General features: G+C 45.1%; 1 protein-coding gene across 1 annotated transcript in view; it reads right to left on the bottom strand.

The window, feature by feature from the left end:
• Positions 1 to 3,590: 3,590 nt before the first annotated feature.
• The window catches only part of LOC133129113 (glypican-5-like), a 122,896-nt gene continuing 100,106 nt past the window's right edge, over positions 3,591 to 26,380 (bottom strand). Inside the window, exon 9 of the mRNA XM_061242955.1 lies at positions 3,591 to 7,394. Coding sequence (XP_061098939.1) covers positions 7,195 to 7,394 — 200 coding nt within the window. The 3' untranslated portion in view covers positions 3,591 to 7,194. The remainder of the gene's footprint in view (positions 7,395 to 26,380) is intronic.

Here is a 26,380-nt window from a genome sequence, read left to right as displayed (position 1 = left end):
TGCCAATAATGTAATTCAACGCACAAACTAAACCCACTTTCTCCTCCTAACTTTCTTTGGCTCTGGGTATATGTGGACACCCCTTGCGTGGCTTGAATCTGTGTCCACCAGTCACATATTTGCTCCAGGGAAGGTGGTCTGTCCTCTCCCGTTTGCATCCGGGAAGCTGCCAGTAAGACAGCCTGTTTGTCCGTGAAGCATCAGTCAGAGGTGGGCCTGCGCAGATGGACAAGTGTGGTGACGCAACTCACTCCATGTGAGGAATCTGCTATTTATGGAAAATAATTACTGAGCTGTGCCTACCAAAAATAACACTTTAAAAATGAATTGGCCCGGCTTTGCTCCAGACTCCAGCCAGCAGACAGGAATTCCAGCCTGCCCTGGGTTGTGTGTTCTTGTCAAAGTTCAGAGCAGCAGCAGCGAACATGTCCGCCATCACACCCATTCCTCCCTGTCACCTATTCTGTGTTAACAATCTGTACCAAAACCTTATATGTGTCTGATATGTGAAATATTGTTTTTTATGTTTGTTAAAATGATTCATTATTTGGATATAAAACAAAATGAAAAAATCAAGTTCTATTTAAATAAAATATCAGTGTTTCTCTCTCACACTCACAGCTTTACATCTCCCAAAAACTTACCAGTGACTCACTGTTGAAAGAAATGTAGCCCTTGACCTCCTCCTCCATTCTTGTTGCATTCATTATGTGAATCAGATCTGCACAGCTACATTTTCTGTTGTACAAAGTATGAATCAACAGCAGAAGTTCCACAGCAGAACCTGGGGGTATGGGCTCCATTGCAGAGCTGAGATCCTGCGCACCTGTGTAGAGCAGAGCATGAACCCTCTCTTGTAGCAGTGTTTATCTGCCCCAGGATACAAAAGAGAGTCCCAGTTTGGAATAGAGAGCATGGAATTGAGGAGAAGCGTATGAGCTCTATCATGGAGCAGAGCATATGAGCCCCAGGGTCGAGCAGGGAGCATGAGCCCCAGTGTGGAGGAAAGAGTATGAGCCCTATCATAGAGCAGAGCATATGAGCCCCAGGGTGGAGCAGAGAGCATGAGCCCCAGTGTGGAGGAAAGAGTATGAGCCCAATCATAGAGCAGAGCATATGAGCCCCAGGGTGGAGCAGAGAGCATGAGCCCCAGTGTGGAGGAAAGAGTATGAGCCCAATCATAGAGCAGAGCATAGGAGCCCCAGGGTGGAGCAGAGAGCATGAGCCCCAGTGTGGAGGAAAGAGTATGAGCCCAATCATAGAGCAGAGCATATGAGCCCCAGGGTGGAGTAGAGAGCATGAACCCCATTGTGGAGCAGAGGATGAGCCCTGTTGTGAAGCAAAGCGCATGAGCTCACCATAGAGCATGGCTCCTGTACTCAAAGAGAGTATTTGTTAAGAAACAAGGTGCTCCTACCCAGACTGGACATGAGCCAGTGTCATAACAGCTGTCTGCTCTCAGAGCTATTTAAAATCCCCCTTGCCTCAGCATTTTGGGAATGGCACCGACTGGCCCTCAATTAGCTCCCGTTCCAGTCTAAGCTGAACTGGCACAGTGATGTACAGTCTGGACTGTCAGCAGTTTGGGGGTGGGGTTTTCCTGCAGAAATGATTGATTGATTGATTTGTACTAGGAAGGGGGGGGGGGGTAGATGGGAATAGAGGATAGAGAGATAGAGATTTGCCATTTGCAGCATGATTAATTCACCAGATAAAGTTCTGTGGTACACCACTTTGAAGTACAATTTACTGTGTTTCATTGTAAGTTTCCTTCTAATGTTAGGCGAAAATGAAATCTGAATCTGAGTCAATGATTCAATTGCTCATTTGCCCAGTTTTTCATATGATGACAGTCTTGCTTGACCACATAATTTTGAAGCAGTATGCTGTTACGTACACATAAGAGCAAAACTGTTTGAAAGTTGCATATCCAACTTTATGAATGCACAGTAGAAGAAATTAATACCACACACTGTGGATAAGAGCCTGCCAAGCAAACCTTTGTAATCATCATCAGTAGAGCTTGACTGCTGAACACAAAACAAACACAGAGACAGTTTGATGTCAGAATAATTGGAGGGGAATTGCTTACTGCATTACTTCAGTGGATTGTCAGACTGAGAAGCAGCATGTGTCGTTCGATTAAGAGGTTTTCCTCCATGACCAGGGCTCACTGTAGCTGGCAGCTTTCAGGTTAATGGAGAAAATCAAAAGACATAGATGTATAGACATTCTGTGATGTACTTTTTTGTGTATCAGTATTTTTAGATTGGCTAGGTAAGCAGTGTTTGGCTAGTTAAGGGGTTTGGTCATACTTTTGCATTTGTTTGTTTGTTTGTTTAAAAAAATAAAAGAAATAAAAAAAATAAAAAAAAATAAAAAATCAAATAGGTCCTTATCGTTGTTGTACACGTAGCAGTTGAAATTGTACTTCCCTCTAGGGTCTTTCAGCGCACTTATCCCTGGTTATGGGTATGCACTTTGTTGTACGTCGCTCTGGATAAGAGCGTCTGCCAAATGCCATTAATGTAATGTAATGTAACAGAGACTCCAGTACATTACACGGCCAAGCAGACCCTTATATGCTTATTGAAATATCAACTGAAATCTAGTAATAAATGTCTCATCCATTCCACTTGAGGACAGTGACATTACAATCTTCTGCTTGAGTCAAACGACACATTGTGGCTTCTTAGAGACTCCTGCCCTGCTTTCGCGGTGGACGTTGAGGTGTTCCCCAGAGCCCTGTTCCCGTCAAATAAGCCACGACGGCTGGCACAGTGTGTACACCCATGGCACAAAACCGTGGGAATGTTGATCCAGCTGGAAGATGTTCTCCTAGTCCAACGATGGATGGGTGATTTAGGTTCGCAACTTTCCCTAACAACGGTCGCAGGCATTTCACTCTCAAACCAGGCTGCATTTCCAGAAGCTACCTTTGGTTCCTGTCTCTAAACCCTGGAGCTGCCCCCAGCCTCTTGCTTATGTGGTGGGTGAGAAGCCCATAGGCTACTGCTGCAGCATTGCCATTGTTCTCTTGAGCAAGATACTTAAGCACTAATTATCCAGACCTACAAAAGCATGGAAGTAGTATGTAATGGTATGCGACATGTAAGCTATGCTAGTCCCCGAGAAGGAAACTTCTATCATCAGCAAATCAATGAAGCCATGCAAGATCTGAGGGCTCCTCGATGTTCTGTGGACATGAAAAACGTCTTAGCAATTTCAGCAGGCCAGATGAAGCTAGTTTCGGGTTCTCAGGTTGGACAGCACTGGCCCATGTACATGTCTAGCACACAGAACACTCACTCATCTGATACACGGATATCAGAGACAGCCGCTCCGGACCTGTCAATCATGCCGTTCTCCTTGAAGCTAAAAGCCGGTGATCACAATGTCGCACAGAAAAAGGCAAAATAGAATCCGTTGCAGAGTTACCATGTACAGCACAAAGGAAATAGATGGGACCTGCAATTGCACAAAAGGTGACCAAGAAGAGTTATCACATACATAACGTTTTGTGACTCATGTGGTGAGATTCATACTTAATGTATACCAATGTTCGTGATAAATTATGACCCTATGCACAGTTCAATATGGACAAACATATATATTTTGTGCAGTGTGATGACTGTAATTTTTAAACTTTAATAAAATGATCATTGTTGTACTACAGATGAGGAAAAGCCTCCAATAAAACAAGTCATTTCTTATAAAGGGGGATGCTTGATTAAGGGAGAAAAATCAATCGTTTTTACTGGATGGAAAATAGATTTTCTCTAAAAAAAAAACAAGGGCACCCTTAAAAATCCTTACTGGGCTACGCTTACCCACACTTTAAACTTTGCATTAAAAAAAGAAAGCAAAGAAGAAAACAAGTGATGCAAAATATATACATTTATACACATGCTATACGAGTTTTCTTTGTGCATTTGATGCGAGTTAAGGATGCCAGGAAAAACAGACAGGGTCGGTCAGGAAATAGATGTTATGGTGTAATCTACTGGTCACACTCAGCCAAAACAAACAAAATGCATACAGTATATTGCTATAGTACCTTAAGCATTGTATGTTCTGCTTATACGGTACCTTACCCAAGTCAGAACCCTGTCAGTACAAACATATATATGCTTGTGTCTACATTCTCTCACATAACTAAGTCACAAGCACTGCAAAAGCCCTAATGCTGAAGAAATACATTCAGTCCAATTCAAATACACTCTCATACATACACATTCACAAATATGAACATAGTTCCATTATACATATACAGATGTGTTTTATATATACTGCATATAAAACACATCACAAGACTGAACAGAATTACAGTTGGCAAACTTAATTGTTAACTGAGTTTTTTTTCCCCCAGACAAAACATGTCATTTCCGAAGAAAGTAAACATTTGATAAAGTAAAATGGATTTACGTAAAGTTGTACGTTTTAAAAGTTCTGCAATATTTGGTGAGGTTGACCCTTATGCATAGTAAGATGAAATAAAACGCTTCCCCGACGTTGCTCTAATGCTGTAGCATGAGGCAACATTACTATAACATTGCAACCACATCGTGACAATATGTTATGCACAATCCAATTAATGTCCAATAATGGTACCATAGTACCAAAACAAAGAACAAATACAATGCAAGAGTTTGCTAACATAAAGGTGCACTATCTTGATCACAGGGCCTATTTCATGATCTTGATAGGTAAGAAGATCACTGGTATTATCATTTCATGTGGATGTGAACATAATGTTAACAGTCAGCATTGCAAAGGGACCTGTTCCGCTGAGCATGATTACTGAATTTGCTGGATAACTGCAGTAAAACCCAGAACAGCTCTTTTTTAGTCCACATTCCAAATTTGGAGGTCTGGGTTTTGATCTGTGCAGTTATCCGGCTAACACAGTAATCCCGCTTAGTGGAACAGCTCCTAGTCTGGGGACAGAGGAAGAAAAGACAATGGCAATAGCTATGCGTGCATGTATCTGTGAATTTTAGCGAAGAGGAATAAAATAACAAAAGAAGCCAAAAAAAAAAAAAACATTTCCATAACAAAAATGTACAGACAGGGTTTGACATGATTCCCTTGTAAAAAAAAAAAAAACAATATGTCTCAACAAAAATGAAAGTATTACATCCACAAGTGGCAATAAGTGTGTTTTTGCAATATTATAACATTAATATTGACATGTTTTTTGGCATACATCAAGAATATCTTTCCTCTCTGTTGGATGCTATGTTTTAACATATACTGCTTTGTTATTTCGGGTGTCAAGAACTATTACGAAGATACTTCACATATCAGTTCAGTGTGAAGGCTGGAGAGCATGCAGGCAATGTAGAATCCATAAATGCAGACCGTTCACGTTACTGTGGCAACCCACCATGACAGCGCACCAATAGCAATCCTACATCTCAATTTCTCCGCTGCCAGTTACCAAAGTGGAAACATTTACAGCTGACCAGTGGAGACATTTTTTACTTTGGTTTTTAACCAGATACGTATCAATCTTTTATGCTGCGGTACTTACAGCTTACAGAAGTTGTTGTGGAGAGAACTGCAATTAGAGGCCACAGTATTGGGCGGCTGTTGACTTCTCTCGAGAACAGTGGGCTCTGCACAGGTCAACCCTACCTCAAGCATACAACCGACCCATATACGGACACTACAGAACCAGCAGAGCCATCTGTAGGTTGTCGTCGTTTACTCAAATTGTTGTACGCCACATATTCAAACTGGGCTAAACAGTGAATATGCAGACAACCATGGTGAACGGATTTCCCTTTCCTTCCTCTGTTGCACTGTGCTGGGCTCACACTATTGACACCTTTTTAAGGGAGAGTGAAGTGAGGGTTGAAGCAGGACCAACTCTAGGGAGAATCTGAATCCTGTGTGTATGTGTACCGCTGTACTTGAGTGTATGAATGTGTTTGTATGTGTGTTTGATGTGAAGTATGTGTGTACGATATGCAGGTTTACATTAAGTACTGTATGTACCTGTCTACATACCTGTGTCTATGTTTGAGTTCAGGTTAAAGAAGACTCACTGGTGTCAGTCTGTAATCTCTTGTACTGAACTGTCAGAATCCAAGCTATCGTTTTGATTTTTTTTTCTTACACACATAATGTGCATAAACATATTCACATTTCAATCTTCTGCCTTCGGTATGGAATTAGGCCAAAAACATGCAAGTGTTTTATCAAAAGCTGTGGGTGGAAGTGACATTTAGATGGCCTCATTTCTGCTTCTGTGACTCTTTTACAAATATATTAGGGATTCCACAAGTTTGAAAAACAAACATTTCACAAATCTATAAAATTTCCTGGATTAAAATGGAACTGAATCACTGCCATGCAGGCAGCCAGTGCAAAGGTCAAAGCTTTGGGCCTGTGCAGAATGGGGTGAAGGTTGATCTTGAATACACCCGTCAGAGTGTGGGTGAGTGTATGAGTGTGTGTATTTGTGCGTGTGTGTGTATGTGTATGTATGCGTATGTACAGTACTGTATGTATGTGTATTTGTGTGTGTGTGCGTATTTGTGCGTGCGTGCATGGGTATGTTTATATGTGTGCATATGTGTGTGCATATCAGTGTATTCGTGTGTATGCGTGTATGTGTGCATGTGGGTATGTGTGTATTACGTTCAAGTGTGTGTGTAGGTGTGTATCTCTGTAAGTGTGTGTATGTGTGTGTATGTCAGTGTATTTGTGTGTATGTATGTGTATATCTGCAAGTGTGTGTATGTGTGTGTGGGTCAGTGCATTTGTGTGTGTGTGTGTATGTGTGTGGGTGTATGTGTGTGTATGTGTATATCTGTAAGTGTGTGTGAATGTGTGTATAGGTCAGTGTGTGTGTGTGTGTGCTGAGGGGGACAGACACAGTCCATTACAGTGAAGAGTTACAGTAGAGCAGCTGAAGAGCAAACACAAGGCCTTAAATCAGCCCGAGAGTTCCCAAGCCAGCGCAGAACAGCCCAAAGAGAAGTAGCAGGCTAAGAGCCAATCGGCTCCCGGGGCTCCAGCACGCTGCGGAAAGGACCCACAGTCTGTCCCGTAAGCATCAGCTCCCCCACACCACCCCCCGCCCTCCTCTTCCTCGCCTCCCTCCTGTCCAATCCCACGCCCCGGAGGCGGGGCCCACGCGGCATGTGGGGGCGGAGGGGAGGGGCCTGGGGTCCGGGGGGGAGGGGCTCAGAGCAGGGTCCACTGCAGCCCCAGGGTGGACAGGAGGAGGAGCGTGGCCAGGACGGGCGGAGCCAGGCGGGAGCCCCCGCCCTTCCCCTGGGGGACGAGCTGCTGAGGGGGGACGGGCGTGGCCCGGCCTGGGGGCTGCGCTCGCGGCTCCTTCTCATTGGTCGCTGCTTCGCTGGAGACGATCTGCTCCTCGTGGGCTGAGGGAGAGAGAGAGAAAGATAGAGAGAGAGGGAGAGAGAGAGAGGGAGGGAGGGAGAGAGGAGGGATGGTGAGAGAGAGGGAGAGAGAGAGAGAGGGAAGGAGAGAGGAGGGATGGTGAGAGAGAGAGGGAGAGAGAGGGAGGGAGAGAGGGATGGAGAGAGAAATAGAGAGAGAAAGAGACACAAGTTGAAACACAAAAACTCCACAATTACCTTCAAATCTACCCCAGCCCCATATTTACAACCCCAAAATGAAAAAAGAGAAACAAAGGAAACCCCAACCCTTAGTCGCCCAAACATTAGAGAGAGAGAGAGACAGAGAGAGATAGAGAGATTTTTATGTGCCCTTTATTTAAAAACACAGCGAAGGGTATTTATGCAAATAAATACACAATTCAAACAATCACAATGTTCCTAAAATAGATTTAAAATAGGGACAAAACACCAAAAAAGAGAACCAAATAAAAGCGCACAATAAAACCAATCCATTACAATAAACCAATCAAAAGAGCAGACCTCCAGTAAGAGAAGGATAAGCTGAGAGAGAGAGGGGGGGGGGTTGGACAGTGACTCCAAACTGCCTGAAGTTGCCTAGCATCAGATAAGTTATAACAAGAAAGCTGCAGCTAGCACAAGCCTGTAATGAGCATGTTTGGTCAAATAATGAGACAGGAAGCGACCCCAGACGCTCCTTTAGCCCCCCGCCTGTGAAACTCACGTATCAGTTCGGGGTCTAAAATATCCCTAGAGGGAACCCAACAGCGTTCCTCCGGCCCGAAACCTTCCCAATCTATAAGGTATTGTCTCCCTCTGCCTACGCGACGTTCCGCCAGGATGCGACGGACGGTGTAGGCCGGGCCCCCGTCAATTAATCGAGGGGGTGGTGGAGGAACTTCCGCAGGTGCCAGTACGCTCGTCGACACGGGCTTGAGACGGGAAACATGGAAGGTAGGGTGGATCCTCATAGAGCGAGGCAACTGGAGGCGCACCGTGACGGGGTTGATCTTCCTAATAATTTTAAAAGGCCCCACGTATCGAGGGGCAAGCTTACGCGACTCGACCCTCAATGGCAGATCACGTGTGGACAGCCATACCCGCTGCCCCACCCTATAGCAGGGCGCTGCTCGACGACGCCTGTCGGCCAGCCTTTTCTGGTTGGCCGTAGCTCTTAAAAGGGCCACTCGCACTTTCCTCCATGTGGCCCGGCACCGCCGAACAAAGGCCTCAGCAGAGGGCACTGCGCCCCCTCTCTCTAGCTCCGGGAACAGAGGCGGGGGATAGCCAAATTGTACCTCAAACGGTGAGAGACCTGTGGACACATTTAGTAACGTATTGTGGGCGTACTCCGCCCACGTGAGCTGGCGGCTCCATGACGTGGGGTTGTCCATAGCCAGACACCGGAGCGTGTTCTCGAGAGTTTGGTTAGTGCGTTCTGTCTGTCCGTTGGTCTCTGGGTGGAAGCCAGACGAAAGGCTCACCGAGGCCCCCAACAGAGAACAGAACGCACGCCAGAACCGGGAAGCGAACTGGGGTCCGCGATCAGAAACCACGTCCTGTGGGAGACCGTGAAGTCTAAACACATGATCTACCACCAACCTAGCGGTCTCCCCTGCCGATGGTAATCTTGGCAGTGCCACAAAATGAGCCGCCTTGGAAAAACGGTCCACCACCACTAGAATGACCGTTTTACCGTCCGATGGTGGCAACCCCGTGATAAAGTCTAGCGCGATGTGACTCCATGGGCGCTTCGGGATGGGTAACGGACGTAGCCACCCTGATGGTGGTCGATGGGAGCCCTTGCTGCGTGCGCAAACTGGACACGCGGCTACGAATTCCCGGACATCCTTTTCCATCCCGGGCCACCAGAACCGTCGAGACACCAAATCTTTGGTGCGGTGGACCCCGGGATGCCCCGCCAGCCGTGAGGCATGTCCCCATTGTAGTACTTGGGAACGGACCCCCGCAGGCACAAAAAGGCTACTAGGTGGACCCCCCCCTGGACCCGGATCTTGGCGCAGTGCTCTCCGCACTGCCGACTCCACCTTCCAAACCACAGGCGCCACAATTTGAGCCCCGGACAGAATGGGTTCAGGCTCGTGCTCCCTATCCGCCTTGTCAAAAACCCGTGAGAGGGCATCTGGCTTGGTGTTCTTGGATTCGGGGCGGTACGTCATAGTAAAAGAAAAACGCGCAAAAAACAGCGCCCAGCGGGCCTGGCGCGAGTTGCGAGTCTTAGCCGATTGAATATACTCCAAGTTTTTATGGTCCGTCCACACTATGAACGGATGCTCCGCCCCCTCCAGCCAATGCCGCCACTCCTCCAAAGCTAGTTTGACCGCTAGCAGCTCCCTGTCTCCCACATCGTAGTTTCTCTCGGGTTGGGACAGCGACCGCGAGAAAAACGCACAAGGGTGCACCTTTTGGTCTTGGGGGGACCGTTGAGACAAAATAGCCCCTACCCCCAGCTCAGAGGCGTCAACCTCTACAATGAATGGTAGGGAGGGATTCGGAGTTATTAAAATAGGTTCCGAACAGAACCTATTCTTTAACTCACTGAACGCAGCCTCCGCACGAGCTGTCCATACAAAACGCGTCGGGCCCTTCTTTGTGAGCGCGGTAATGGGTGCGACTACGGTGCTAAAATTACGGATAAAACGACGGTAAAAATTGGCGAAGCCTAGGAACCTCTGCACTTGCTTAACCGATTCCGGGGTAGGCCAATTCTTTACCGCAGAGATTTTATTCTGGTCCATCTCTGTTTTCCCCGCAGATACAATGAACCCCAGGAAAGATACCGAATTAGCGTGAAACACGCACTTTTCAGCCTTCACAAAAAGGCGAGCCTCCAAAAGACGCGACAACACTAGTCTCACGTGGCGAATATGCTCAGAAATAGTGGCGGAGAAGATCAGGATATCATCCAGATAGACGAATACAAACCTCTCCAGCATTTCTCTGAGCACATCATTTACTAACGCCTGAAACACTGCGGGGGCGTTGGTAAGACCGAATGGCATGACGCGATACTCATAATGGCCAGAGTGTCCCTCTACCATCGACTCACACGCCTCTGTAAACTGGCTCAGGGAGGGCGGAACCGGCCAATTGAAACTGCCCATTCTGCCGGCTCTCTCTCACTCACGTTCCCGAACCCGGTTATCAATGCGAATCGCTGTCGATATTAGTGAGCCTAAATTCCCCGGTGGCTCCACTGTGGCCAGCGCGTCCCTGACCGAGTCTGACAGTGCACATGTAAAGAGTGTCATTAGCGGTTCGTCCGCCCACCCCGTCTCCCCTGCCAGAGCCTGGAACGCCACTGAAAACTCTGCCACACTCTGAGTTCCCTGCCTCATCCACGTTAATCGGGCCGCCGCCTCTTTACCCGTGACATTGTGGTCGAATACTCTTGTCATCTCCTGCATTAGGAGCTGGGAGCTGCTCATTAGGGGGGATTGTGCCCGAATCAGCGGATCTGCCCAGGCCAGAGCGGTCCCGGTCAACAGGGATAAAACAAACGCTACTTGGGAATCCTCGGTTGAGAATCGTGAGGGTTGGGCTTTAAAAAAAATTAAGCACTGGGAAAGAAACCCCCTACATCTACCCGCCTCTCCCCCGTACCGCAACGGCAACTGTAACTTAGGTTCCCGTATTAGTGGTGAACTGGGCTGGGATGCGGATCCCGTAGATGGGGAGGAAGTGAGTGGCTGAGGGTTGTAGGGATGTGGTGCCTGAGCCTGTGGGGAATGGAACTCGCTTGCCAGTAATCGTAAACTATCGGCAAGCTCCATCAACACATCTTGCTGCCTGCCCAGCCTAGACAGGATCTCGTCCTGCCTCTGAAAAACCATGGTCTGCTGCTCGGTGGTAGCTGTCTGCTGGGTGTGCAATTCCTGCAACGCCTGCCCCTGCCTAGCTAGCATAGCCTGCTGAGCGGCTACCACCGCTTCTAATGGGGAGTCTCCCATCTCCCTTCCAGTACTGGTCGCTGGTCTCTCCATGGTGGCTTTTGTGTTCTGTAGCGTTGGAAGCTAAGCGGAGAGCCAGGGGCGACCAAAGGTAGAACCTTTTTTTAACCGACACGCGAACGTGTCAGTCACTAAATCCCAGGGAGAACCGAAATAGGGATACCCAGCTAGGAACAGGACTTCTCCCGGAACAATGGGAGGAAAGGAAATTAAACAAACCAAACTTAGAAATCCTAAACAGAGAAGTAGCTCAAAAACGGCTAGAGAACGTAAAACAACCCTTAAATAACTAGGGCGAACCAATACTTTGGTACCGTGCCAAATAGCTGGGCACTGAGTGAAAACCAAAAGAAAATACAACCTAGCGAGAAAAGCTAGGCACGAAAATAAAAACCTCGAGGCGCAGCTCGGGACAAAAATGCAAAACAAAATACAACACCGGGGACAACGTCCCTCTACCATCGACTCACACGAGTCCAAAAGAAAAACAAAACCCTTGAGGAAGGCGCCAGCACCCACAACACTTCCAGCTGTACGCCTTCCTTACCTTTTAGATATTTCTCCTTTTTAGCAATGAGAGAATTATCCACCAGCACCGTACCTGACTCGTATAGGTTTAGAGTCTACCGGGCGCTTTACCGGCTTTGTGCCAAGGGCGAACGGTTGAACACAAAAGCACAGAAACTAGTCCATGCTGGTCTTTAATACTCTCCCGGGAGGTAATTCCCCTGGCGAAAACGAGGAACAGGTGGAAACAATTATCCTCGGCCAACTAGTGGCACCCGTGAGAATTACCTCCCACCATGACAGGAACAAAAACAGGACAAGACGAACTAGCAGCGTGCAACTGAAAAGGACAGGTATAAATACACAGGGGAATGAGACAAACTAGGCGGGGCATGGGAGTGAGGGCGGTCTAACAAATAAACATCAGGTGAGACACATGAAAGGGTAATAGGACAATAACGAGGGGGGAACGAAAACGCGGACTGGATTCACAAAGACACACATGTAATACAAACGGCTCCGGACTAGGGAGTAGACAATTTGCAGAGAATCAGGAGATGCAGAGATACGGAGAGACAGGTGCGAATACTTCGCTGAAACTAAGTAAGTAATCAGTGATAGAATAGGGAGGCGGAGTTACAGAACAGAATTGAAACTGGAGATGCGTTAGTAAGTTAGTTGAGTGATTTAAATTACAAATACCCAAAACTAGTGAATGTTAGTTTGTTAGTTTGACAAACATATTAGTGTGTTAGTATAATTAGTACTGTACAATTTCTAAATTAGTTGAGATTAGTATATTAGTGCTATGTACAAACATGAAATGGAGAGAAAGCAGAAAGTAAGGAATGCAAGATTGGAAGGAAGGTTGAACCCCGGAACTACCGTAAACATCCGAATAGTGGGGCACGCAGACAGGAGAGTGACTGGGCTAGTAAACATTCAGACTCAGACATCACAGGGGAAGACGAGTGCAAAGACTAATGAATATAAACAGAACACCAGACATGAAATATGAAAAATAATAAATTACAAGAATAATGATAATAAACAATGATAAACTAACACAGGACAGAACACAGGAACACAACACGGCCGTGGCAGGATGCTGACTTAAACTCGCTCAGGTACCCGCAGCCCCACGTCCTGCCCTGTCAGCTCGCCGGACGTTTTAAATCAACCTGATCGAACCGCATTAGACAGCCACCTTCTCTTCATCTTCCCCAGCAGTGGATTAGAGGAGATTACCCAGAGCCCTCTGCAGCCACCCAGGACCTTCCACATGAGCATCCGCACTGCTCCCGGGTCAGCCCTGGAGACCAGTGCGGGAAATCCGTCTCTGATGCCAAATATGTCTGCTGTCCTCGCATTCCCTTGATCTTGTTATATTTACAATACGGTTGCTACACACTGATGCATGCTAGAACAGCAGCTGGGAGTAAGAGACAAGGCACAACTCAAGTCAACAGACATGCTAATACAAGGATTTAATACACTTCAGCCTATTTGATAGGTGTTGCAGATTCACTACATCCTTTACATTACATGTCATTTGGCAGACGCTTTTATCCAAAGCGACTTACAGTTGATTTTGGATTAAGCAGCAGACAATACTCCCCTGGAGTAGTGCAGGACCAAGGGCTTTGCTCAAGGGCCCAACGGCTGTGTGGATCTTATTGCGGCTACACCGGGGATCGAATCACCGACCTTGCGGGTTCCAGTCATGTACCTTAACCACTATGCTACAGACCTCCCCTATTCTTGTGCAAAATAGCTTTCCTGATGAAGGCTGGGAACGGGATAAAAAGTAATCACAGAACATGGTTCTGAGTTCAGTCTGACTCTGCTGAATCCAGAATACGTTACACACACGCTGCCGTTCCAGCAAATAAACATCATTATCATTATACTATACACTGAAAAAACGTCTTAACTAAGGTGTTTCAGTCTTGTAATGTAGAACATATTTTGTCTCTCAAGAAGAATACAATTAGCTTGTTTTAAGTTACTTTTACTGCAAGTGGCTTCAACCATGCTAGATATGTTAAGTGCTAGATGTGTGTGGCGACATCAAGCACTTAAGCTCTGGGGTTGATGTGGGGAAAACAGGCAGCCCTACAGAGACTGGAATCTGTTTCCACAACACAATAGACACTGTGGCTTTGGAGAACGGTGACAAAGGCTCCACTGATCTCCAGTCGAGATGAGGTTGTTGTTTATGCTACAATCACAAATCTGACTTAAACCGGACCAAACGGACACAGAGTTATGAACCCTTTAGTACTTTTACTTTTTGCTTTTTCCCATTGTGCTTCAATTCTTCCTTTCTCTTGTTATCCACGTAGCATTCCCCAGTTTGTGGATAATAATGTAGGTCAGTGGCATCCCTGTAGTATCTTTTCTCAGCGTGTGCTGTACACTTGCGCATACATCCTCTGATACATGTGCAGTCAGCCGCTACACCAGGGAGCCATGCTGCTGCTGCGATTGGCTCGAATTAATGGACCGACGGATCCGTGGAGCTGCAAGTGTGCACGGAGGCTGGCAATAGCCTGCTGAGTGAAACCCTGCCTCCCTGGGTGATGCTACAGCACATTATGCATCACACTGCAGGACTCCCGGCTACATCCAGCACTGCCATTATTATATTAACCACCTTAGCTAGCACGTTGGCCAGATACACCAACTGCCAGCTCCCCTCTGCTTATGGTTATTATGTTTTTATGTTTCTTTTGCTGTTTTGGGAGGTGAGAACACGGCACAAGTACCAGAGAGGGTTTATAAAGACTACGAGATGTGATTCGGACTGATATGCACACGCACCCTTCTACTACTAGCTTATAACTTACAATTCATCTTTGCATAGTGCCAAGGAGATGGACCAACTGGCACCATTTATTATAGCCAATGTAGAGCTGTAAGCCAAGGATGGACAGTTCGTCTTGCACAGGGCCTTTAAGTGATTTTGCAGTAGAGGGACAGAAGAAGCCAGTCTGTTGGTGTTTTTACACCAGAAAATCTATGCACAGGTTGTACGTGAATACAGGCCAATCCAGAGGTATCCAACTCACTTCCCGGTGGGCTTCTATATGCATTGGTCTGTCTCCCCACAGATTGCCATTGCTTAATGGGGTTTAATTGTCTACTAACCTGCTCACACTGACATTCCAAAGAAAGAACAATCTGTAGGGAGTGAAGATGTTGTGACAAGCACAGCCCTAGGAGAACGTGACTCACTAGGGTTAAACAGAGTGCTAGCACACATATGTCCAGGAGATACAGTGTTTAAGTTATGTTGATTTTTCAAAGAGTGAGGGAAAGATACTTCTGCCTCCAATGTTGTAATGTATGTAAATCCATTGATAAATTACAGCAATCAATTTTCTCAAACTTTCTCATTTTTGAACTAGAGAGAAGTGTCCTTTTCATTCAAAGAGCACCATGCTGCCTAGTTATGCTAAATAACATGTAAATATACACAGCATTCTGTCATTTTTACTTTAGTTAGAACGATTTGTAAAGCACAGATTAAGACGAAGCATCTGTTTTGATAGTGGGCAAAATCTGAATAATATATGCTAATCAATGTAAGCAAAATAAAACTGAGAGTCTGAAACATCTGGCCATGGCAAATTGCCTGTTTAAGCAGCAGAAGTGTGGCTCTGCTGTAGTTCATAAAAAAGACATATTCGGGGCCCCATCCATCTGGGCCCAGTGCTTACAGGGGCTGTTAAAAGGCTGCCTTTAAAAACCCGCCATTTTAATCTAAGAGGAAAAATGTGACAGCCATTCTGTTGGAGGCAGGTGGTGATGCAGAAGGGGAAGGGCTTGTTCTGAGATGAACAAACAGAGATGAACTCTTTCCGGAAGCTTCCGCACTCATAAGACGGGAGACTCCTCCTCATGCGAATGGGCCGGCGTGTGCGGCCCTCTGAGCTCTCCCTGCGCTGAGACCTCTGGGACTACGGGGGCGGGGAATCGCGGGGCTCTGCGAATGGCCAGCACGCTCCCAACTCAACCTCACGGGGCCCCTATAAAATCCATGAATCAAAACTTGGAGAGCTATCGACTTCAGAAGCGCAATGCGCAGCCAAGCCGGCCATCGCATGAACATTAGCAGTCGAGACGATCCTCTAGGAGGCTGATAGATTTTAAGTCCACCGCTGCAATTCTGCAACCCCCCCCCTATTCCTTTCACAGCGTCTGGTCCTCAGGGCCTTCACCTCCATATCAAGCCGTTTCATACCCCTCTGTCACAGACACAATTACCAGACACGCTCAGACTGGCGCGCAACGTCGAAGTTTGGACACAGCCGCCATTCAGACCCAACTTGAATTCATTACCGGCGCTTTGAGCCATTGAATGGGTCTGTTTGTAAGGATGTTCCAATTTGGCTGACATTTCCGTTTTATCTGAAAAAGCAATCATTTACGGAAAACACGGCCACAGGAGGCGATGGGCGGCCCGGGGTAATTGAATTTCAGATTGGAGATGGTAATTCTCCAATTTGACGTTTATTTTTCCGGCTGTACACGCACTGGTGGTTGGAGTCAGGGAGATGTTTTCCCTGCGGATTTGTCACACTCCACACTACTTTTGTTCTCCATAGAGCTCTGCTATATTTGTCATGGCGAGGACCACCTCCTGGATGTTCAGACAGGATTCTGAACATCCTAGTTTGATAGAAGGGAGGGGGCAGAGCCTAGCTCCGGCTGACACAGAGATACGGTGCACATTCCCTTACAAAATCATCACGTGCTCAGAAACCACATACGAACACCCAATGAGTGAAGAGGACACGTGACCTATAAAAATAATCCCACTTATCAGATAAGAGAGGAAAAAGGTAACCTATTTCAGGTTCCCTAATATGAATATTTTAATTCACATGAGAAAATGTCACGTGAAATTGCGTAAGGGTTGGCATAGGATTCAGCCAACCTGGGTGTGGAGTGTGAGAGTTCATTCTGGATTTCTTTCCATCTGAATCCACTGGATCAATAATTAATGTAGCTGAGCATCACCAAAATTCAATGAAGATGGTTCAGCTGCAAGGGGAAAAGCAAATCAACCAAAAATAAAAACTGCCACAAATTAACAAGAAAGCGGCCTATATCATAGTGGTTAAGGTATGTAACTGGGACCCGCAAGGTTGGTGGTTCGATCCCCGGTGTAGCCACAATGTAGCCATAGCCGTTGGGCAGTTGAGCAAAGCCCTTGGTCCTGCACTGCTCCAGGGGAGTATTGTCTCCTGCCCAGTCTAAAAAATCAACCGTAAGTCCCTTTGGATAAAAAGTGTCAGCCAAATGACATGTAATACAAAGCGCCTGCTTGCCTTAAGACCTGATTTTCACCAATTACCTCGACAGCTGTATTAAAGCACTACAGATTAACCAGGGAGAGTTAATTATCTTTCATGAAATAATATTTTCCTTTAAAAATGACCCGCCACTTCTGATTGATTCCTGGGGCTTATAGTGAAAGTATTTTTGCTTAAATATGCAGGAAGTCTCCATGAACAAGTGTATCAACCCTGCATTAGTGAACACAGAACAAAGCTGAATGACACGGACAACCGTTAGCGGCAGAGTTTTAGGATTTACATTTTTATTAAAGCCAGGTACTTAATGCCATTTTAAACAAACTTGGATGTACATTCGGCAGCAGTGACATTCAGCCAGCCTCGGTGGAGACTGACAGCTAATAACTAATAAAACGAAAGCAGTAAGTGGCTTGCAGCCACTGCGGTTTTGGGTTTCTGATTTAAGATTTTATAGATTTAACTTCAGCTCCGATCCTGGGTAGTATATGTAGTTAGATAAATACCGCGCGGAACAAAGAGGCTGTAGCTCTTTCCGCTGCGAGTCGGTCTATGAGTCATTGTGCTCTATAAAGGCTGAGGCATTTTTTCGTTTCTCTGTGGAAATGGACCTGACCCTATTAGCGGGTGTTAGGAAGGGAAGAGTCATAAAACCGGGATTCTCAGGTTCCCCGGGACGTTGGCGAACTGCTAGGGATGCAGCTGGATCGTTCTTTTCATCCCGGTTCTCCCCTAACGAGGGTCGGGTTAACGGCCCGGCCTAGCCAGGCCCACGCAAGCACATTTACCAGCCTTACACTCCCTCATTTCAACACGGTGACTAAGTCTCGGTCATGCGTTTCAGAGGGAGAGTGAGTGAGGGTGCACGCTATAACGGACCTGCAATACACTGAATATATACTGGAATAAAATATATACAGTGTGGTCTGTTAAGTATTTGCACAGTGACACAAGTCAGCTTTAACTGATAAACCTGAAGGGTATTTAGGTCCATACAAACTCAACCATGTAGGAATTACAGCCCATTAGAATTGTTTCAAATACATACAGACCTCACTGTATTATCAAGACATTGCAAGACTTCATAATATATGGGCAGCCATATATTGCCTCTTTCCAATGCTATAATCTTCAAGCGCAGACTGAAGACGCACCTCTTCAAGCTGCACCTCTCCCCGTCCCTTCCTACCTCCCTGTAAACCTTAACTGTGGTCCTTACTTGTGTTATTTACTTGTGTATTAGGATGATACATAGTTTTGTGTGGCTAGGTAAGCAGTTTATTCATATAGTTGCGTGTTGCGATATTACCATTAAAAAAACCCCCCAAAAAACAAAACAAATAGGCCCTAGTCCCTATCTTTGTTGTACAGGTAGCAGTTGAAATTGTACTTCTTTCAGCGCCCATATCCCTCGTTATGGGTATGCACTTTTCACTTTGTTGTACGTCGCTCTGGATAAGAGCATCTGCCAAATGCCATTGATGTAATGTAATGTAATAATATATTTTGGTAACACTTTATTTTACAGCACGTTAATTACCTAGTATGTACTGGATAAGTACACAGCACCTTGTCTAATTATTAGGTAACTACTTTCATTTCAGTGGCAAGTATTATGAAACAAAGTAACATATATAAATACTATGTCAGTATGTTTTACAGCCTGTTTCATAGTACTTACCTCCGGAATCTAAATAGTTAGTGGGTAATTAACGGGCTATAAAATAAGCGTTATCTGTATGTTTGCTTGCAGTGTAGAGCGAGTGGGCCAGTTCAGCAGCAGAGGCCTGTGCTCTCTAAGCAGTGTGGGGGTGGAGGTGCAGAGCCCCATCGATACTGTGAGTGGCAGCGCAGATCAGTCACTGTCCTCCAAAGGCCACGGCTTTGCCCAACAACCTCCCCCTACCTCACGCGCTTCCACATTACTCAACCATTCATCCCCTCTCAAGGATATCACCCCCACCCCCTTCAGCCCAACACACCGTTACTGCCTTTCACAATGGCGCTCGCTCCTTTTGTAACCCGGAATCTTCCGGAACCGAGGCCAGAGGCACGCATCTCCACGCACCTCCCCCTGAGCAATGACAGCCCCCCTACCCACCCCCCCGCCCCCGGAGGCACTGAGCCACACAGCCAACGACAGCAGCCGAGGAAATTAATTCAACACAATTACGCGGCGTGCCGCCGACAAAATGATGACATGAACATCTGACACAACGTGTCAGGGGAGACCGCGAGAGACGTGCGCGGATTCAGACTCCCTTATATGGCTTTCCGTGGTGTTGCTGGGGCGACGAGCGAGCGGTCGATTCGATAAACTTGACGACAAAAACCTCTGGAATTGAAATTAAAACACAGGTGGGGAGGAAGTCATTATAATTTCTTCTCAACTGATACTGCCTCTGTTGAAAATGGCTTTAGCTGCAAGCCCTGCAGATGGCTAAATGACCGCATAGAGAATTCAGGAGGATAACGCACTGGTCCTGGAACAGCCACTGGCTTTAATGCGCAAAACAGGGTATGAAAGCCAAGGTCCTCATTAGGGCTGAGTAAGATGATCTGGGATCAGTTTTTATGGTTTTCAAATGGCTGAGTATGGGAAAGCGGTTAATAAAATGCATAAGGGGATCTCCTTTGTCTTCACAGACCATGCAAACCACTAATGCTTAGAGCTGTCCATCTTTTGACTGCACACGTGGGACCGTTTTGTTTTAGTCAGTTATTCGACCCTCAGGATTCTGTTTGCAGGTATATTACATGTGCATGCCGCAGTCAGAAGCTATGTCAACGAGCATTTTTCAAACGGCCAACTGACATACATTAAGAAAAACTTATCTATCCCGTTCTCTCTCTCACTCACTGTCAAACTTCACAATTCCCCATTTCCCTTATATTCCCCCTTCTTTCTCCATCTTCTTTCCCCATCTCTATCAATCCCCCTCTTTTCTCCTCTCTCATCCATCCCCCTCTCTCTATCACTCTACCTTTATCTTTGTTTCCAGTTTAGAAAATCTGTACAGAAGATAACAGAGTGAAATCCAAAGAAAGAGAAAATTAACAATACAAAGAAAGAAAGGAAGATAAAAACAAAAGGGTCCAGGGGAGCATGAAGCAGGGAGTCTGAAGAGGTGAGTGTTTCGTTTGTGAAGATAGGTTTCTGCCGTTCTGACCGCAGCGGGAAGCTAATTCCACCACATTAGTTCAAGAAGAAAAACCGAACCTGCACTTATTCCTCAGTCAAGGTTACAGACAAACATCGAGCGAATTTACACCAACGGCAAACCTTTTTTACCATTTGCTCTCCGATATCGTTCAATCAGGTTCTATCTAATATCTGAGTTAACACCATGTTATCTGCGAGTATATAAATCTTCTTAATTTGATTGTAGAATGCTTCATTCGATAGCAATCACTTCACTTGCTCTGCAGAGAGGTCTGCAAACCCCGCTCTGGAGGACACATTTGATAATGAGTTGTGATTGATTTAATGATTGATTTATTGAGTCTCTGACAGTCTGCTGTGTGTGGCTATGACATGTTGAAGACCGTTGGTTCCATTCCACAGACACCCCCTATATACACACCCACATAAACACACATTTAAATTCATTATTTTAAACCGCGCTTAAATATGCAACAAAGGCCACTGCACTTTTAAATGTCAAGGATGAATTAGACCTTGCAGCTACTCAAGGCCAGCACCCATGCATTTCATATTTTCCACACGAATCATACATTTTTATCATCAGACTATTTTAAAAAGTACTCTAAATCACTATCAATATTTATATATAAATATTCTATACATATATAAATATTCTTTACATACAAAACAATGTTTTCTCCAGAGCGAGGTTATCCACAATAGCTGAAACAGAGCACACACACACACACACACACATACTGTACCTACACGCTACATTACATGAAGTAAGTTCTCACCATACACAGTGTTATATCATGCATGTAATAATGCCTATGAATTCATTTTTGTATCAAGAAACACAAGTTTCCCCAACAATTTGGAAATACATGAGGACATCTCTAAATGCCATGTTCAGTGACTGTGCTCTCTGTGCCATTGTTAACATGCACAGTCAGACACACTACCTCAGTTCAACAAAACCCCACCCCAGCACAGGGGCAGTCAGTTTGACTGACATCCCTTCTTTAGTCACAATCTGGGAATCCCTCAGGAACAAGACAAAATGGCCGCCATCTCACAGGCAGCCGAACCACACCAACATCAATCAAGTTCTCATTTGTTTTTCAGTTGAGAAAAATGGCCGTTTTAAGCAATAAAATGAAACTGTAGAATAATGCCTTGATGTGGGAAGTGAATCTCCAGCTCAGCGTCCTTAAGGATTTACCGCTGTCGGTTTAACAAGGCGTTCCTGCACGTATTGTTCTGGTCGGAAACCACTTTATTGTTTCAAGAACCTCTGAGGGCCTTCTTTTAATCACTGGCAATTATGTTTCAGCTGTTGACTGACACTGGAACACACTGAATGAAATGCATACATTCCCGCTGGGCAGATGTATGAGAATAGTTTGCATACTGCCTGAACGCGTACCAGGTGAAATTGTCATCTGGGACTACAGATTATTAAATGGGGAAGATAAAAGCATTCGATTCAATGCGAGCAGGCAGGCAAAAACCGGTAGGATCCCTCAAAGGATGAGTGGGTTTCAAAGCCATGCCTCTGCCCTGAGCTATAGATAAACGCTGATGTAGGCGTTTGAGCCTGCCTCACACACACACACACACACGCACACACACACACACACGCAAACACATGCATACACACCACAAGTATAAACTCACACACACACATACACTCACACATACATACACTCACACATGCACGCACAAGCACGAGCTGACACACACACACACACACACAAGTATAAACTCACACACACACACGCACACACACATATACACTCACACATACATACACTCACACATACACGCACATACACAAGCACAAGCTGACACACACACACACACACACACAAGCATGTGATATGCAACACGCACACACACATCCTATGTGCATACACACACAAAAACATGCCCATACACACCCCATATGCATACACAGAAACATATACAACGACCATGTACAGTGCATAAAAGGACAAACACACACAGCTAGACTATGGATGATAAACATACAGAATTCAAAGGCGTGCTGTGAGCTGAGCTCTCTGTTCAGTAAGTAAGGTGTATGAGAGAGCCTGAACAATGCAGTGATCAATAAGTACCCTTCCCTCTCAAAACTACAAGCTTAATCCTCAGAGACGCGCAGTGACCTTGCCTTAAGCATCACACTTCATGTTCCATGGCTGCTTTCTCATTATTGTCTCACACCTGCAGAGCATAGAGACTCCTCAAAAAATAAACATTTCGCCTCGTCTCGGTGAGAATGTGACATACACAAAAAACAAAAAATAAGTCAATCTCAAACAAGTATTTTAGTCTTATTTCGAGACTTAAAATCTTATTTCTATTACTTCATTGCTAAATGTGACAGAAAATATTGCAAATGAGGAGACAAGCAGATAGCAACTTGCCAAGCAGATAGCAATTTAAAACAACTAATATTGTTTAAAAAAAAAGATTTTAATGTAAGTCTCATTACAAGACCGAAACACTTGTTAAGACATTTTTGCAGTGCAATCAGCTAATGAAGCATATTTAATTCCCAGGCTTTTGTGTGCTGACTGCCTGCAGATTACATTGATTGCAAGCCCACGTTAGGCTCAGCTGTTATCCCTTTGTACAACACTACAGATTAACCGCAGAAGTAATTTCCTGCGACGCAGAACAACCGCAGTGTCTGCAGGCTCCACGACGCAGGGAACACACAGCGAGCGAGGAAAAGGCCTTTTTTTGTTTTTAATTAAGAAGGTCAGAGACATTAACGGCAGCAAACACAGACACAATTAATCTAGTCTCCATATTGCTGCGCCAGCAAGCCAGGGGCAACCACCCTCTCTCGCTCCCTCTCTCAGGTGTGACAGATAAACATTTTTCTACTAATTTCCTTTGCTTCCTTGCTGGAAATGATTGTTTTGTCGCTACGCTATAGAGGGACTTGGTGCAATAGCGTGCTGCTTACTGAAGAGGGCGCCAGTCTACGGTGGGGTGTTTCCCCACCGCATCCATCTCTGTCACAAATTGACTAGCAGTCCACATTTATAGATGTCCCCTGTGAAGGTTTGTGTGTCTCTGAGTACTTACCTATTTTAACATGAGCCCAAAACTGTCTATGAACTACTTGGACTTACAAAGGCTGTTGGAATGAACCCCAACACAATGAACAAACCAAAGGGATTTCTCTTTAAAAAAGTTAATGCAGGGTTGGTGACTGAGTTCACAGCACCACCAAAGGCACAATGCAGAAATGAGGGCCTTGATTGGGCTTATATATAACAGGAAGTGAACTAGCCTCTCCTCCACAGGATCCAGTCCAGACAGGGCAACATAATCAAGTAAATGTGCATGTGAAGCTTGGGCCACCTCTGAGGGGAAGAATGAGTGATAAAGGGGCTTTTTAAATAGTCAGTGAGGGGTTGATTGAGCTCTGAGACCGCAGTGTAAACGCATGGTGCGGTGTGGCTTCCGGTGGAGTCGTGGTCTGGTATGGCGCTTACTGCCAGACACCGAAAAACCTCTTTTAGTTCCAACGAATGTGCTGCAGCCAACTGCTTGAGGACGTCATGTTCAAATAAAAGAGTGAAGTGTGTGTGTGTGTGTGTGTGTGTGTGTGCACGCTGTGTTTGTGTGAGTGTGTGTGCGCACTGTGTGTGTGTGTGTGCAAGCTTGCTCGTGTTTATTCATGTCTGTGTGTAGGTATGTGCCTGTGCACATGCATGTGTGTATGTGTGAGCGTGTGCACACATGCAGATGCGTGTGTGCGTGCATGGATGTGCGTATGTGCATGCATGTGTGCGTGTGTATATGAGTGTGTGTGCATGCATGCGTGTGTGTGTGTGTGTGTATGTATGTGTGTGTGTGTGTATGTGGTTAGGGCTGCATTTTATATTCCATTAGGACTGCAGGGGAGATTTCAAGGAGAGGATGAGCATTTCAAAGAGATCTTGTCAGGAGATATAGTCAATGTTCTCCTCGGGACTCGGATGGAGTGAACCATCAGGTTTTATTAGTGCACACATACACAGAGCTTGGAAGAACTGTTCTAAAAACAATTTACTCTATTTAGTATAAAGAGCAAGAAACATTCCATTGAAAAACTACACTCGCAGGCATTGAACTCTTATGGTATCGGCCAACAAAAATTCCCTCTTAAATCACTGAATGACTCTTTTCATGACACTATGCTTCTTGTTTCATGGTATTATTTTTAGCATTACAAAACCAGTTTTTATCTTGAAACAATTACCTCTCATCAAGAATGAACATCTCACCATGCTGTGCACTCTATCGCAATCAGGTAATTGTCTCCAAAATGGAAAGATCCCACTGTGCCTATGAACTGCACCACAGAATAATGAACTGTGTGTGCAAAAGAAACAGGTATCAATAAACCCTGCATAACTTAAAAAAAAGAAGTGATATACGGTTGATACTTTAAATTCAAGTCTGTGTTGCAACTGGTAACAAATGGCATGCCGTGACAAATGGTATGTTGTGTTTCCTGCACAGGAGACAATAAGCAGAAATGTGGAAGCACAGCTTAGCATTAGCATTAAAGTACCAGCAGAAATGTGGCAGCACAGTTTAGCATTAGCATGAAAGTACCAGCAGAAATGTGGCAGCACAGTTTAGCATTAGCATTAAAGTACCAGCAGAAATGTGGAAGCACAGCTTAGCCTTAGCATTAAAGTACCAGCAGAAATGTGGAAGCACAGCTTAGCATTAGCATTAAAGTACCAGCAGTCACAGAGGTAAACACATAAATACACCTCAAACCCTTTAGCAAGTGGTATCTTCTTTCCTCCCAGCGCGACAGGCACTCTGTTAGAGCCGCTCAGCACAATTATGTGGCACAAAATGGCTATTAAATATAATATACAGTAGCTGCTTACAGCTGCGCTTCTGAAAGGTCTACTCTTTTCAATATGTAATTGGTTCATTAACATTCAGCATGTTTGCATAATGTCCTCGTTTAAAAAGAGCCACGCAACGTATTTCTATTTACGCCCGGAGAGGAAATAATGGACGAATAGCCTTTTGCTCGAGGCACGGGGAGGAGGGGAGGCTGTGCGAAAGGAACTTATAGTCTTTTTTTAACAACAAAAAGGACTTGTCTGCACCCTTTGCAACCATGACCACATGCTGCTTGAGGCTGACCAATCAAAGCTCAGCGTATTGTCGCATGAAAACGTAACGTTTTGCTGCATGAGACAGAAATACCATCAAAAGATTGCCAATTAGCCATGCATTGCACAGAGATTATCTGCTGGAACAATACTGAAGACAGATTTGATAATGATTACCAAGAAAAATATTTCTATTTCAATGTTTATTATACTTGCATCTTTATACTGTACTTTCGTTAGTTTTGTTCAAGTTTTATTTAAGTACAGGCAGTAACTCATTTGGGATATTAGCTCATGCCAGAGCCCAGTGCATGTCATTACACTTGAGACGTAAATACCCACCAGTATTAACTGGTAACAATCAACGGTTTACAAGACAGACTGACATCTTTGATCTGATTTTTTGATATTTACTAAGTTACTATCTCAAATATGCCCCTCTCTTTATCCCTCATAATCTGTCTGCTTCATTCTGTCCCTCTCACCATATTTACCATATTTCCTCTTTTTAACTTTATAAGAAAAATGTAAGTGTTTTCTTTTGTTTTTATGATTGCCAATGTTTGAAGACTTGTTTTTAAAAAAGGTTTTCAGAAGTCATATGCCAACAGGCATACATGGGCAAAGTTTGCCAAAACAGACATCACATACCAATAATTATTACCTTCTTGGACCTGCTAAAGTAGCAGACATCTGGCATAAAATATTTGTTGTGTTAATTCCTGCTATTTTTCAAATAAAACTAAAAAAGTTGCAGCGAGTTTTAAATTTGACAAAACTGTCAGTGGAGTGGTGTGAATTTGCCAAGATCGAGGACTACCCTTTAATCTCAGATTTCGGGCTGCCAGGGATATTATATCAACTCTGTGCCTGGGCCGTTTGATGAGTGAAGTTCAAAAGC

Source organism: Conger conger, chromosome 5 (assembly GCF_963514075.1).
Source record: "Conger conger chromosome 5, fConCon1.1, whole genome shotgun sequence".
Lineage (NCBI taxonomy): Eukaryota > Metazoa > Chordata > Actinopteri > Anguilliformes > Congridae > Conger > Conger conger.
This window is presented reverse-complemented; position numbering and strand designations above follow the sequence as displayed.